General features: G+C 50.4%; 1 protein-coding gene across 2 annotated transcripts in view; it reads left to right on the forward strand.

Annotated features, from left to right (window-relative positions):
- Positions 1–14995, forward strand: part of Fam135b (family with sequence similarity 135 member B) — a 303172-nt gene that overhangs the window by 249612 nt on the left and 38565 nt on the right. For both annotated transcript variants that reach the window (XM_047556813.1, XM_047556820.1), the window contains 2 exons: positions 3529–3682; positions 5985–6034. In XM_047556813.1, the coding sequence (XP_047412769.1) occupies positions 3529–3682; positions 5985–6034 (204 nt within the window). The remainder of the gene's footprint in view (positions 1–3528; positions 3683–5984; positions 6035–14995) is intronic.

Genomic DNA, 14995 nt, shown 5'->3' on the forward strand with positions numbered 1-14995 from the left:
GAGAATGGAGGTTTTTCTTTTCTTCCTCTCTTTTTAGCTTGACATAACAATCTCTACCCATATATTTTTTTCAGATTCTCCCTTTGGATTATCATTTTGAGTGTTACTTCGATAATCATACTGAATCAAATTTATGAAGGTTCCCTAAAGTGTACTTTATGACTTTCTCGAAAAATTCATGATATTTGGACCTGTTTTTTTATTTCTTTTTTCTATTTTTGGTATTAGGGATTCACTCTAGGGTCTCATGCACTCTACATGCTAGTCAAGTGCTCTGCCACCAAGCTCAAACCCCAGTCCTTTATATTTGATTTTCAGACAGGATCTTGCCGAGTGGCTGTGGCCAACCTCAAGCTTGCAGGCCTGCTGCTTCAGCCTCCTGAGTAGCTGAGATCATGGGCACAGGGTCTAGCTTTAATGTGAAACCTCATAACAGATGGCATAGATTCCTTGCCTGCTTCACTAGGGTCTGAGCACTTTAAAAACAAGGCCACGGTGATAAGAAAATGGAGATACGAGTGGAAGGCAGGATGGGAAACAGGGTTCCAGGGGCTACCTGGAGCAGCCTAAGGGGGCATGCGTGACCGTGGGTACCATGGCTTCATAAGGCCCTTTCTGCTTTCAAGTCTGCTTAGTCACAGCTAATGGAGACACAGCGGGACTTGAATTAATGCCTCTGTCGGAGGGAGCAGACCTCTGTGGAGCTTCTGTTCTTTGCCAGGTGCGGTTTTCAGAGGCGTGTGCCACATGCTGAGGGAGGACTGCCCGACTTCGGCACCTGAGCTTCCAGGGTCATTTCTGCAGCTGCCAAGCAGAGTGACCAGGGCTAGCTACTCAGCTCTCCGAGTCAGTCTTTGCATCTGTGAAGTAGAAACAGGAGTTCCTATGGCTCCACTGTTTGACATGATAAGAGGGAACCTGAGACATGTTCAGTGATTAAGAGAACCAAGAAATGACCAGAGCATTCCCTAACCTGTGGGTATGTCTGTGCATGAATTTGGAAGATGCATACATATGAGAGCTCACACATGCAGACACATAAGCACACGCACGTATGGAAGTATTCTAGAAGATCCATAAGAGATGGTTGCACTCAAGAATAGGGTGGTTGGTACTGTTTCCTTTGGTGATTCTGTGCTTTTCTTATTACACATCTACATTCTATTTTAAAGAACAAAATTAGTGCTGGTTGAAGTACTGACGGTGCTTGTGGAAGGTCGGGAGACCAGGGGTGATGGCACTACCTGGATGTCTGAATAGCAGTTTCATTCTTTCTCTGGAGGCCCGGGGATTCTCAAGAGCTCCCTATTTGCACATGTTCTGCTAGTCTTTCCACAACTGTACCAGCTTCTCTGTATTTGACTTTAATATAATAAGAAGGAGGGAAATGTCAGGGTGTGCATTAGCCTGTGTGCTGGGGGGACACGGACATTGTTGGATATCTCTCTTAAATTCAAATGGAAAGGGACTAGCATCCTTCTAATCCAAAGCCAGGATTCATAACTGAGGAAAATGAGGCCCTGGGAGAAGAGGTTGCTGCAGAGGGTCTCCCCAGCAGACACGCATGGGTGTGCCACCAAGACCCTGCCTCAGGCTGCAGCTACCCCTTCCTTAAACTGCCAGGTTGCTGGAGACCAACAGCAACAGCTGAGTGTGGGAATACCTGTCTAGAGACGGCTGCTCACCCACACTCACACCGCCCTGGGGTAATCCTCACCCACGCTGGTCAATGCCTGGTGCAAAGATATGGCCGGTGCCATGAGCCCAGGCCCCTCTCAAGTCCAGAGCCCAGGTGACTGTTGAGGACCCTGTGAGGCCTCCAGGAGTGGAGCGCAAACCTCTACCTGGGCATCTCCCTCCCTCACAGGTAAAGCCCCGAAAGCACATCCCAGTGACCTTCTTGGAGTCTCTTTCTTAGAGAGCTGACGAAAGGCAGTCTCAAACCAGGTGGTGACATTCCCGAGGCTTTTATCTGGTCTGATGCGTCTTGCCTGGCAGTCCATGTTACCCAGTCTTCAGGACACGGTGGAGACAGCAGGTGCAATTGCTTCCCTCACCACCTGCTCACAACACCACTGGGAGCACAGATGAAGTGCAGGTGGCCATTGGCCCTCATCAGACCTGTTCTGCCCCTACTGGGCCAATGATGCCCTCTCAGGTGGCAGCAAGGAGAAAGGACAGAAGGTGGGTAGGAGACTGCCACAATCACCCACTGTGCAGACCGATGCTCAGAAGCCAGGACAGTGGACCCACCAACTCCCTGGTAGCTGGTCACCAGGACACAAAGAGACATCGCTTCCTCCCACCAGGGCCATGTGGGCAATAGAGGAGCAGCAGGTCCTACCTCCACCGTCTCCAGCACGCGACTCAGTGCCTTCTCTTCTCCACTGTCTGAGCACTTCCCTACAGGATCCCTCTCTCTACTCCAGACATTGACTTCAGGATGTCCTTGTCTCTTGGGTTGACAAGAAAGTCAAAATTGTCCCATTTCTTCCTTTTCATCATGTGTAGGTCTCCAAGTCCTTTGTGGACATAGGCTGCATTTTCTTATTGGACAAAATACTTTGTAATTCTATCAGTATCATCTGTTCCACATCTACCAACAAAATAAATAATACAGAGCTCTCTGACTCCGCACGCTCACCTCCTGCGCTCTCCGAGGCGCACTTTCCATGCAGCTTAAGCAACCTCACGCATCTCACTCCCTTACAAGACAGTTTCCCTCCTTTTCAGCACTACCTGCTACTCATCCATCTGCCACAAATGTCTTGCAAATTCTTTTTATCTCCCTGTGCCAATATAGTCACCCACCTTTGTCCCTGCTTTCTTCTTAGAGTGGACCCTGCCACAGTCAGTGGAAGGGGCTCTTAAGTGGGCATCACTCAGTTTCACAAACATGCCATGTCAGAGCATTATTACCATTACCATCACCATCACCAGTGTCACCAGTCACCATCTTCATCAATCACCACCATCAGCAACACCCATATCACCATCACCACCATCTCCATGAATCACTACCATCACCAACACCCTATCACCATCACCACCATCTCCATGAATCACCACCATCACCAACACCATATCACCATCTCCACCACCATCACCATCACCACCATCTCCATCAATCGCCACCACCATCAACACCATATCATCATCTCCACCACCACCACCATCACCACTATCTTCATCAATCACCACCGTCATCAACACCATATCACCATCACAATCATCACCCATTATTATTATCATTATCATTACTATTATCATTATTTTAATTTGAACATGATAAAACAGAGATATTTTGAATTTCATTATTTTTCCCACAGGGATGGATAAAGAAGCGGGAACTCAGGTCTCTCTCTTCCTGGAATCTTCAACCCCTTTTCAGTTTTACTAAGGCTCAGGCCTGCCATTCTGTACCTCCACATATTTCCTGAGTGTTGACTCAGGAGGCAGAGGGGAGGACCCTATGCCACCCAGCCCAGACATTATATCCCTCAGCTTTGTTTCTGTTCCACCCTACAGGGAAGCTTCTATGTCCCCTCGGAGAACTGCATGCAGCATGCCCACAAATGGCACCGTGACCTGTGCCTCCTGCTCTTACATGCCTACCGGGGACTCCGCCTCTACTTCCTGGTCATCATGAGGGACATCCCAGAGCTGCCACACATGGAGCTGGGTAAGGGAAATTCCCAGAGGTTAAGGTTGCCCCTTTGGCATTGGGCCGGAGAGAGGGTGTCATGGTCTTCTAAGTGTCACAGAAACAGCTGTTGTTTAGGGAGGTTTTAGTGTGCCCTACCTCATTCTAGAAGCAGGCAATATTCAAAGGGCAAACCTGTAACAAAAGATATTAGTGTCTAAGAGCATTCTCATTCATTTATCCACCAAACACTCATGAAACACCTACTGCATACCTGCATGCCTGGTGCATACTGTTGTGCTGCCTTCTAGGGGAGAATGTGGGTTTAGAATCTTTCCTTACTTAGGCAGTAATTACAGAATTGCAGTTTCAGAGAGTGGAAGGCAATCCTAATAAAGAGCTACATGTCTGTAGTAAAGAACATGCACACTCGCATACACCATTCATATATGTTTGTATACATTTATTAAATATTAAATACTTACATTTAATCTAGATGATCACAGAAGCGTATCCATCCGATTTGGCTCTCTGGAGACAAATCAATTTTTGCACATGGATTTTCTGAAGGTTAGACATCATGGAGATTATTAAGCCTAAATCCCTCTTGATTGACAGATGATGGAAATGAAGTGCAGAGAGGTGGAAGGGGCAGGGTGGTACAGCCCTATATGGCAGAACCATGGCAGGAGCTCAGAGTCCCTGTGCTGATCCCTGGAGGGTCCTATGTCATCCTCAGGTACAATTGGGGATGTGTTGTGTTGCTCAAAATCCTCTAGAGCAGAGTCTGAGTCTTCAGTCTGGAATTCAGATTTCACAACTATTTCAGTGTCAGAGACCTTGACTTCCCCATCTACAGCCCTGGACATCGACTGCTGCAAGAACTGTGACTCAGGTGGTGTCCACCTCTTACACAGTGTCCACCATTGCAATGAGCTCATGGTATAACGATGTATTTGCGTATTTTGCTTCCCCAGCAGCCTTGGGGTCTTCGAGGGCAGTTGCTCCTCAGATCCCTTATGCAGTCCCCCTGGCATGGGCAGAATGCATGCAGTGGTGGGTTTGGATTGCCAGTTGGAGCCTCCTGCCATCCATCTGTCAGCGCTGACACCCAGTCAAATCCATGCTCACACACTACTCTGAGTCAGGTGATCCTTGAAATGTTTTTCAGGTGTCGATCTGATGCACACTGTAAGGGCATGCAGAGAGTCAGTGCAATCCACATTGCTCAGGGAGAAAATGGACAGTGTTCGGCGGCATTTGGCTATTTTTTTACCCAAAGGAACCAAGTTTCTTTATTCCCAACTCATATTTGTATTGACACATAGTACCTACTGTGTGTCAAGAGTTATACCAGACTTGAGGGCACAGTCAAAACCAATATGACCAAGGTCTATTTTGCCTGGGGCGTGCTGCTTACAGACCTGAGTTCAGCAGTCAGGACGGGTTTGTGCTACCGGTGTTGCAGGCGGGATCCCAGGGAGCCAAGGGAATGCTCACATTCCCCTGGGTAAAAGTGCCACCACGCCATGTGGATGGCACCATGGAACTACGGAATCGTTCCAAAACAGTAACACTGGTGAAGCAGAAATCACTGCTAGTGCAGCCACTGGTACCCTCTACCACAATGGCATAGGCCACGTTTGCATGGAAAGTCCTGGTGTTCATTAGGGTGGAGCTGGCAGAAGACTCAGATTTGCCACCCCACTTCTGTGGGCTTCTGATCTTTTACAGGTGAGATGGAAATACAAATCCATGTTCCTTATCTCTTGGAAAGATATATCTGTGTTGTGTGTATTTGTGTGCCTGGAAAAGTGCAAATAAAAATGGAATCATGCCAATGCAGTGGCACACATTCACGCCTGTAATCCCAGCAGTTTGGGGGGCTGAATTCAATGCCAGCCTCAGTGGCTTAGCAAGGCCCTAAGCAACTCAGCGAGAGAGACACTGTCTCTAATAAAATACAAAAATGGGCGGGGATGTGGCTCAGTGGTTAAGTGCCCCTGGGTTCAATCCCTGGTACCAAAAAAAAAAAAAAAAAAAAAAAATCACTTTGACCCAAACAAGTGTTATACAGTTTAGGGGATCTGTTTTATAAATGCATTGATGAGAGGACTTTGGTCTTTATCCAAGGTTCAGCCCATGATTCCAAATCAGGTTTATTCTGTCTATAATCATGGTCCCTCCAGTTGGTCAGGAATACAAGGAGAGGAGCCTCCATCAGTTGTGTTTATCCCTGTGACTTTAATAAAAACTTAAACCCTGTTCTTCTTTTAATTAGCAGTGTCTGCATTTCATGCACATTCATTTAATTGTATGATATTTGTTTCTTTCTTCCTAGAGGCCCTTGCTGTTGAAGAAACCCTCTCCCAGCTATGCTCAGAACTCCAGGTAATTAGAGGACTGACCCTTTGGGTCTGAATGAAAAGAAGTCGCCACGTTACCATATCAGGCCTGTTTTGCCCACCATGCATTACACCTGTCACTGAAGCTGCAAATTTCAAAAGAGAGTTAGCTCACATCCCATGGAGATGGAGGAGCCTCAAATCTGCCTCCCTAAGAATAGGGTTCAGGTGTCTTTATGCAGCCAAGAAACAGGGTATTCTGAGGTGTGGGGAAAGGTGATTGGAGGTAAGGAAAAGTAAAGTAACAGGCCTGGGTCATTGTCTTCAGAGGAAGCGTGTGCAGAGAAGAACAGCATTTGCTTGATCTATGGGTGGAATTTTGACCCTCACCATCAAAAGGTTGTCTATGAGACACTTGTGCAGACCCAAGTGGAGGGGTCTGTGACGTCAATCCATTTGAGCTAGATGGGACTACCCCGATTTCCTGAAAGAGCACCTCCAAACATCCTGCTCAGGCTGTTAGCTGTGGGGAGGTCAGTGGGTCCGTTACCTCACTGCTCAGCTGGCGACTTCCAAGGCCAGTGAGGACAGCAGGGAGCTGGAAGCGTGAAGCTCACAGGCTGCCACAGACCCCCTCCCCTTTTCTAAAGAAGGGGTGTGCTCACTTTGGTTTTTAAGCTTTGAGGAAAGAGACCGGCTCTATTCACTTACAAGAGGAAAAAAATAGGCATGAATTTTGTCCTGGGACTCCGCCACCGTTTTGCGAAGCAAACATAGCTGTGTGGGCTGGGGAGATAGCTCAGTCGGTAGAGTGCTTGCCTTGCAAGCACAAGGCCCTGGGTTCGATCCCCAGCACCCCCCAAAAAAAAAATAGCTGTGTGCCTCCAAACTCCATAGCTCATGTTTAACAAACCTACAGACGCACAGGACAGTCTGGGACACTTCCCCCTCAGGGGCACTGCAAGGCCTGCTGAGTGAGATCACAGTTGAGGCTGGAAGGAAGCCCCACGAGTCAGGGAGAGAGGCCGGTCAGCCAGTGGTGGTCTCATTCCAACCTTAGACAAGCCACTTAGCCTTCATGAGCCTCGGTTTTTCCCATCTGTAAAGTGGAGCCAAAAGTCATCAGGATTCAATCAGTGACAGCTTTTTCCCTTAGATAATAAGTGTGGCACACACTTGGAAGTTACCTGGCCACTATTTTATGTGCAATTGAACAGTTCCATGAAATAAACAATCCTGTTATATTCAGTGGATGGGTGCTTTGTGGAGACTCAGTCCCTCCTGGAGCACACAGCATGGGAAAGTGGCTTACATGCTCTTGCCTCCTCTGCTCCAAGGGCTCTGGCACCTGGTAATAAATGCCGGAGTGAACAGGTGAACAAATGCACTGAGCCTAATGAGGCTTCTAAAGGTGAGGAAGAGTCTGACCCTGGGGCAGTTACTGCTGCTTCCTGGGCCCCTTGGCTCCTCTGCAGAATGAGCCAGAACTCAGCACATTTGCCTATTGATCTGCAGACCCACCTGTCCTGGGTCATGTACCTTGTGTAGTGGGCAGAGGCCTTCTGTCCTAATTGCAGCTCTTTTGCTGCTGTGACTAAAAGTTCTGACCAGAAAAATTGTAGAGGAGGAAAAGTTTATTTGAGGGCTCACGGTTTCAGAGGTCAGCTGGCTCCATTCCTGCAGGCTTGAGGTGAGGCAGGACATCAGCGGAGGAGTGTAGTGGAGGGAAGCGGCTCACGTGATATCAGGCAGCAGAGAGAGGTCTCCATTGCAAGGTACAAATATATACCCCAGAGCCACATCCCCAATGCCCCGCCTCCTCCTGCCACACCCCACCCCACCCTACAGAAGGCCTTCAATCACCACTCAATTAATTCCCACCAGGTGATTAATTCACAGTTTGGGTTAAGGTTCTCACATCCCAATCGTTTCTCCTCCAAACATTCTTGCATTGTTTCACACAAGAGCTTATGGGGGACACCTCACATCCAAACCATAACACAGGGTGTGGCCCTCCACCTTGTGGACATCAGTTGAGCTGTGGGCAGGTCTTCCCCCTCTCACTGGCTGGTTTCCTGGGTGTGAAGCCTTTGTACAGGGATGAAGTGGGTCACGTGGGCACAGAGGAGGACAGAGCCTGGCGTACAGCATTACTCTAGCTGTGACTTTGTCCTTGTCATGCTGCATCCCATGCCATGAGCCAGGAGAGGGATGAGGACACAGACCCTGTACCCGGTGGTGGGACCTCAGGTGGGTGGTGTCACTAATTTTACCCAGGAGGAGGTAGTGGCCCTAGTGAACCCTAGAGAGAAAGCTGTTTTGGACCTGGCTTTGAGGGAGTGACAACCCTGTGGTTTGCGGAGGGCAGCCCTTGGAGCCCGGGGTGGAAGGTCCTGGTGCAGAGCTGCGCTCCCAGAAGAGATGGGATGACTGAGGCTTTGGGGAGGGAGCCCAGGCTAATGACCAAGAGGGCTGTGGGCCCCAGGGCACCTGGGCAAATCTCCCAGGTCACAGGGAGCAGGAAGGAAGACACATGGCCTTTGGCGGCCATGTGGGCAAAGGAACTGTTTAGAGTTGTCTCCAGCACAGAGCACGCGGCCCTCAGCTGACCCCTCACACCACTGTGATCTGACCCTAGCTGGATGTGCGCCGTCCATTACCACCGATTCTGACACCTTCCATCTGGGGTTAGCGTCAGGGCCCACGGGTTACACACGGCTCCCACCAGACAGCCCCACCTAGCTCAGGTGACAGGTCCGTTGTCCTAGGCCTCTCGTCCTTCTGACCACTTGTCTACAGTTAGAGGCTCCCATGACCCCTCCTCCAGGTCCATCCTCTGACTGAGGGACTCCGGAGACCTCACCTGGCATCCCTGTTCCTCGACCACTGGTTTTAAAGCATATCAGATAGGAAGCAGATGAACTGCCAGATGAAGCACATAGGACGAGATCTGCAAGGGTTTCCCAAGAGTGGTACTTCAGTCCCATAGAGCTGTGTCACACTACCCTCAGGCCAGTGGGTATACTCTCCAACCTGGAAGCTGTCAAGTCACATTGTTCAAGGTTTCTAATGGGGCCCCAGTGCATGGCCAAGATGACCACTGGCGATCGGTGAGCTCCCCAGCACCTCTCCCTTCCCCAGAGGGCAGGAGAGAAAGTGCTAACCTTCTAATCCTGGGTTGGTCTTTCAGGCAACCAGTCTTTATGCTGAAGCCCTCAAGGGTCCCGTCAAGAGTCTCCTCATTAGTGTAAACTCAATATGGTTGAGAGGGACTTAGAATAAAGGAAAAAAAAAATGCTTCTATACTCTGGGAATTTTAAGGGCTTTCAAAACTCAGTGCCAGGAACTGGAGACTAAGTTGCATCTCACTGAATCATCCATAGTGCAGCTGGGGGCAGGAAATAGTGGTAGTGGAATTAAAACAAAGGAATAGAAACAGTCTTGCCTAGAGGGAGGATGGCGCACTGCCTGGAGGGAGGGTTCTCTGCCCACTGTGCCTGCAGCACCCTGGGTTGTGGGGGGATGCTCACAGGTCCACGTTGATTTCATGGTAAGTGGACATGGAGGAACGGGTCTCCTTAGCGTATGTGAGTCACTAGGGGTGAGCTTTCCCTGTGTCCTCTGAAGTCCTTTCATGTGTACTCACTGCGCTGGTTCAGGTGAGAGACTTGGAGGCTAGGACACAGCCTGCCAATGCATTTATCAACCATAGTTCACAAGAGGTCGACTGGTTGCCTCCTTTCTGCAGGAATGCTGCCTGTTGGCTTCCAGGGACCTACTGTCTTGTTGCCACAGACTATTTTATAACCAAATTTTGTTTCAAATTTTATTCTCTAACTGCTGCAGGGAGTTGACTTGGTGACAAAGGAGGAAAGGGTGATGTGCTGCATTGGTCAGCTCCTTGGTTGCTAAAGGCCTGGTCTGTGGTCAGAGTAGAAACAGCTCCCCGCTTCCCCTTAAGCCCCCCAAATTAAGCTCAGAGCCTGCAAAGCTGTTTAGAGATAGAACATCGCCACCTTGTGGCCAATGACAAACAGCAAGGAAGGTGTCCCTCTGGATGACCTGCCACTGGTGGAGGGCGGGACTCAAGAGGGTTGGAAAAGCTGGATTTCCACAGCAGTCCAGTGAGGGTGCCCCCGTGCTCCAGCCAATCACAAACTTTTACTAAGCCTCTGCTGCATGCCGGCCACTTGGATATCTGTTAGGAATGCTTAGAAGAGGCCATCCAGGACTTGCAGCCTCGTGAAAAACAAATTTATTCCCAGATAAAGCAGAATCTGCTCAGGCAGCCGCACTAGAGCAGGAGGCCAGGGTGGTGGGCCAGGAGACGGAGGGCCTAGTTCTCTCTGGGGAGGGGTGGATTCTCAACAAGAGGCTGCTGTGAGGGAGCAGGAGTGTGTACAAGGGGAGGGAGGGGCATCCGGCAGAGGAGCAGCCCTGTGGGGCCCGGGGCACTAGGACTAGAGCACCCTGGGAGAGGGCCAGCCTGGCTGCCCCACTGTCTTCCTGAAGCCCTGCTGCAGGGCCAGCTGGAAAGATGGGCTGGAGCAGGCCCCAAGGTGAGCACTGTTCAGGAAGAGGGTAGGATGGCTCTGTCCACACTCAGCCATGTGCTTTGCACAGCAAACACTGGGAACCTTGCTGGGGAGCTACTAGAAAGCGACGCTTTCGTTTGTTTTGTTGTTCTTTAATATAAGCAATTGTGTGTTCCATAATACAAAAGATCGTTCCCTTCTTGACCCCAGAACCTGTGGCAGATGCCAAGGTGCTTAATAGTCTTTCCCAGAGCTGCACCTCCTAGTGGGACATGGGAAAGGAGCTCAGCTGGCAACTGAGTGACTGGTGCTGATAGGGCAGCCCCTTGGTATGGTTTTGGGATTTTTTTATTGTTGTTGTTGTTGTTATTTATTTTGTTTCTATGTTTGTTTTGAGTGGTCCACCTGCCAGAGGGTTTTGAAATAACTTGCTTCATTTAAACCTGGAAATACCCTCCAGAAGGTCAAGGACACTTAGGTTCTTGAGACCCTACTATGGAGGAGCTAGCCTCAAACTCAAGGAGGCATGGTGGAACACAGCAGGGCCCCAGAACCCCATTCCATCTGCTTTTGAATAACAAGACAAAGAAAGTAATTAGTGCAGATTGAGCACCTGCTGTGTGCTCTCCCTTGATAAGTGTTACATACAATCTCCATCAATTCTCCTTTTGGTGGCATGACACACGTGTTAGATCTGCCTACCTCTCGTCAGGGGACACTGATGCTGTGGAGAGTGGCTGCCCACTGTGGTCACTGTTACCTCTTCCTCCCCTGTCCAGTTGGTCCCTCATGCTAGTTAGTGTGCTAATTCTGGAGGGTGAATCAGAGCTTTGATTGTGTAGAGCCTTCTTGGGACAGCCAGGGCACAGGGCTCAGACAGAGGAGCTGGTCTGAGTAACAGCATCCATTTCTCCCTCTGGTTCTAGAATGTCCAAATTTTAATGTGCTTATGAATTACCTGGGGGTCCATTAAAATGTAGATTCTAATTCATGTGGCCTGGGGTGTGCAGGAGATTCTTTAACAAGTTCCCTAGAGATGCCTTTTGCAGCTCTTAAAGTCATCTTTTATCATCTGGGGGTGAGTCTGGGGCTGCCCCGCGTGGACAGGCAGTAGGCCTTAGCTGTCTGTGCCTTCCCCTCTGCCTGAGGCCAAGCCCAGGATCTGCATCTCCTCAGTCTGGCTCCTCATCATGGCATGCTGTCCTAGCTCCTCGGCCCTGGCCTGCACTCCAGAGTATCTCTCCTGGGGACCCAGGGGCCTTGGCAGCAATGCCCAACTTGACTTCACAGAGCCCTTCTCCTGGAATGCAGAGTTTCAGGCCTCACCACATTGGAAAGTTGCTGTTTCCAAGGACTCTTGGTGACTGTAAGCCCCTGTGTGGTGGGGACCTCGTGGGACTCATCCCTTGCTCCACACAGCATTTCCCTGCAGAATACACAGAGGATCCTGCCATGTGCATGGACACCTGCCCTGTCCCAGGTCTCACTATGCTGACTGAAAGTCCGTAGTAGTTGCTGGTCACTCACGGCATGAGGATCTGACTGCTTAGCATGGAAATCAAAGCCAGGGCATATGGTGCCCCCTTGCCTGCCCTCGGCCTTGTGTTTGAGCTCCTTGGGGGGCAACTGGGTTCTGTAACCAGTGCCTCTATGTGCTCTCACCTCTGCTTGGACTGTCCCATGTCACCTTGTTTTATCCTGACACAATCTCCATCCGTCTGCAAGACCCAAGCCAGCTGCTCACTTTGCCAGGGACCATCTGAGATCCCAGGATGCAAGAGCCCCCGTGGGTTAGTGTCCTTGGCACCATGCTCTCTTCCTGCCACTGCTCAGAGCCATGATTTGTGTTCCTTTTGTCCCCTCCACCAAGCCGTGAAGGGACTGAGTTCTTTTGATATTGCTGCCTGATGCCAAAATATATGAGGTGCTCATGAGTCTCCAGTTAGAAACAAGACAGCACCCAAAGTAATTGCCATCCCGAGCTTAAGTCAGTCCCTCAGGTTGATGGGATGGAAGTCTACCCAAGAGAGGAGCTTTCTTCTGTCACGTCCCCGTGGTCCTGAGTCATGTGGTGGTGGAGGAGAGAGGGCTTGTAAAACTGCTGCTGCACTTTGCTGTGGTAGAGGGGTGAGCATCAGAAGAGGGGGAAAAGGTCAAGGTAGTGGGTTTTCAGCAAGTTCCTGGCCACACACCTCTGGGTGTCCACAAGCTTCCAGTCTGACAAGGACAGTTTGCAGGAGGGCCCTCCTGACTTCTGCGGAGACACACTGAAGTGCTGTGATAGTGGAAGGTTGAGCAGGCACAGGAGCGTGCTGACATCCTGTGGGCAGGAGGGAGTCACCAGGGGATCTGCATGGGTCACGGAAGGATGCGTGTGGGGCTGCATGACATGGTGACCTCAGAACCAGGAGCTGGACCACCCGGGCCAGATGTGCCAGCTTTGGCAGATTGCTTCACGTCCTAGTGTCTTCTACTCCAAGCATAAAGCAGGGTTGATGGTGATGAGTACCAGCCCTTGGGCCTGGGTTAAGGACTAAGGGATTCGACTCCTACAAAGTGCCTGCCTACAGTGCCCTATCACTCTTGGTTGCCATTGCTGCTGCTGCTTCTGGACACCTCTCCTCTATTCCGGAAGGACTCCCTGGTTGCATCATTTTCAACCGAGGTCCTGACCCTGAGTGGACGCTGCGGGAGATGTGAGTGTGTGGCTGTGGACGTGCACGTGGGCAGCATGGGAGGGGTTTTGTCAAGGATGAGGATGTGCATGACAGTAGGGCGTCTGGCCAAGCAGAAATTGGCAGCCCTGGATGCACGTTGCAACCACCTGGGATTCATTTTAAAAATTCCCGTGCCTGGACCACACCCCAGAGAGCCAAAGGACCTTGGCCGTGAGGCCTGCAGGGAGGCTGTCCTGCAGGCAGCGTGAGGAGTATCGTCAGGGAGCCGAGCCATGCAGGGGTCCTGAGGCAGGCCACTCTGATGCCTGCTCAACCCAGATACAACGGGGCGCCCCCTCCTCCGTGCAGCCTGCCAGAGACCCCCTCAGCTATCAGTGTCCGTCCCTTTCACAGTCCTTTGTCCATATAGCATAGTTACCTGAGGACATTGCTATAATGGCACCAAATGCCTCTTTTGGGAATGTGCGTATTTGCCTTTGGGTCCTTGAAGCATAGCACACCTAAACACACAGATCAGACACTCAATAAACAGAACAAGGGAATGAGGGGGTGGACAGAGGCTCGTGGGCAGAGCCCAGAAAAGGAGGGTAGGAGGCTGAGCCTCTTCTCAGGGAGCATCGTCCACACTAACTGGGCCAAGATCGCCTGCTGGTATCGGGAGGGCCCTCCCCACCTGTCATCTGTGCTGGCCCGGACCCAGGTGTCTATGTGTGAGAAAGTCCTCCTGTGGCTTGATTAGAAGCTTTTTCAACCTTATAATGAACCCTTTCTATAACCAACTTGGGGTAAAACTCATTCTCCCAAAGTTGCATTTAATTAATAGCTTTTCATTTTTTCCATTTTTCATTCTGGTGGCTGAGCTGTTTCTGCCAATATGTTGGTAGTGAAGGGGGACTGTCATGGGTGGGTGACAGAATCAGCAGCCCAGACAGGCAGGTCTGCGTGATTGAGGCACGGGGTACCTCCCACCAATGCCAGGTCCCCTACTGATTCAGTCCATGACTGCTAAGTTCCCACCATCAGCCAGGGCTGGGGACTAGAGACCCTGAGGGCGAGAGCTCAGAATGCAGGTGAGGGGATGTTGGAGGTGAAACTGGCCACACGTGGCTAGAGGTGGTCAGGAGATCAGTGGGCAGGTCTAGGAGAGCTGTCCTTTAAGGAGTGGGGGGTGTCTTACACTTGGAGCACAGCGGAATTCAAAGGAATAAGCAGAAACAAGGGGAAGCAGAACTGGCTCCTTCCAGGTTCACCGGTGAGGGTGGACAGGTCCAAGGTGGTGGGGAGAAGAAAGGAAACTGGAGGGGAGAGAGGAAGGCTCTCCAGGGAGAGCGTGTAGCCTGACCAAGGCCTGGGGCTGGAAAGCCAGGTCTACGCAGGCTGTTGTGGGCAGGTCCAGTGGCTGGAGCAATGGGCATGCATAGGGCCACCAGGGGAGGGGTCCAAGGTAAGGTGGGGATCGTTTTCACTATGCCAAGTGTTGACACAGGAGTTTGACTCTCATCAGTGAGATGTGCTGGTTGGAGAGTCCAATCTGAGAAAATTCTAGTCCATCCAAAGCCTCACTCTCCAGCCTGGAGGGTTTTTAGTGGCTGTGTCCCCCAGAGCACCCACCCAACTTTTGTCTTCTGTCTCTTGACCATGTTGTAAGCGACAAAGCCAAGAGTGGTCACAAAACACCTACCTGGTCTCTTGGAATAAGCAGATCTGAGTAGGATTTTTGAATAAAATCTTGTGTTTGGAAGTTAACCATTTATTGTAAAGTAACAATATTCAAAATTTAGAGTGTTACTCTGC

This window comes from Sciurus carolinensis, chromosome 1 (assembly GCF_902686445.1).
Source record: "Sciurus carolinensis chromosome 1, mSciCar1.2, whole genome shotgun sequence".
NCBI lineage: Eukaryota > Metazoa > Chordata > Mammalia > Rodentia > Sciuridae > Sciurus > Sciurus carolinensis.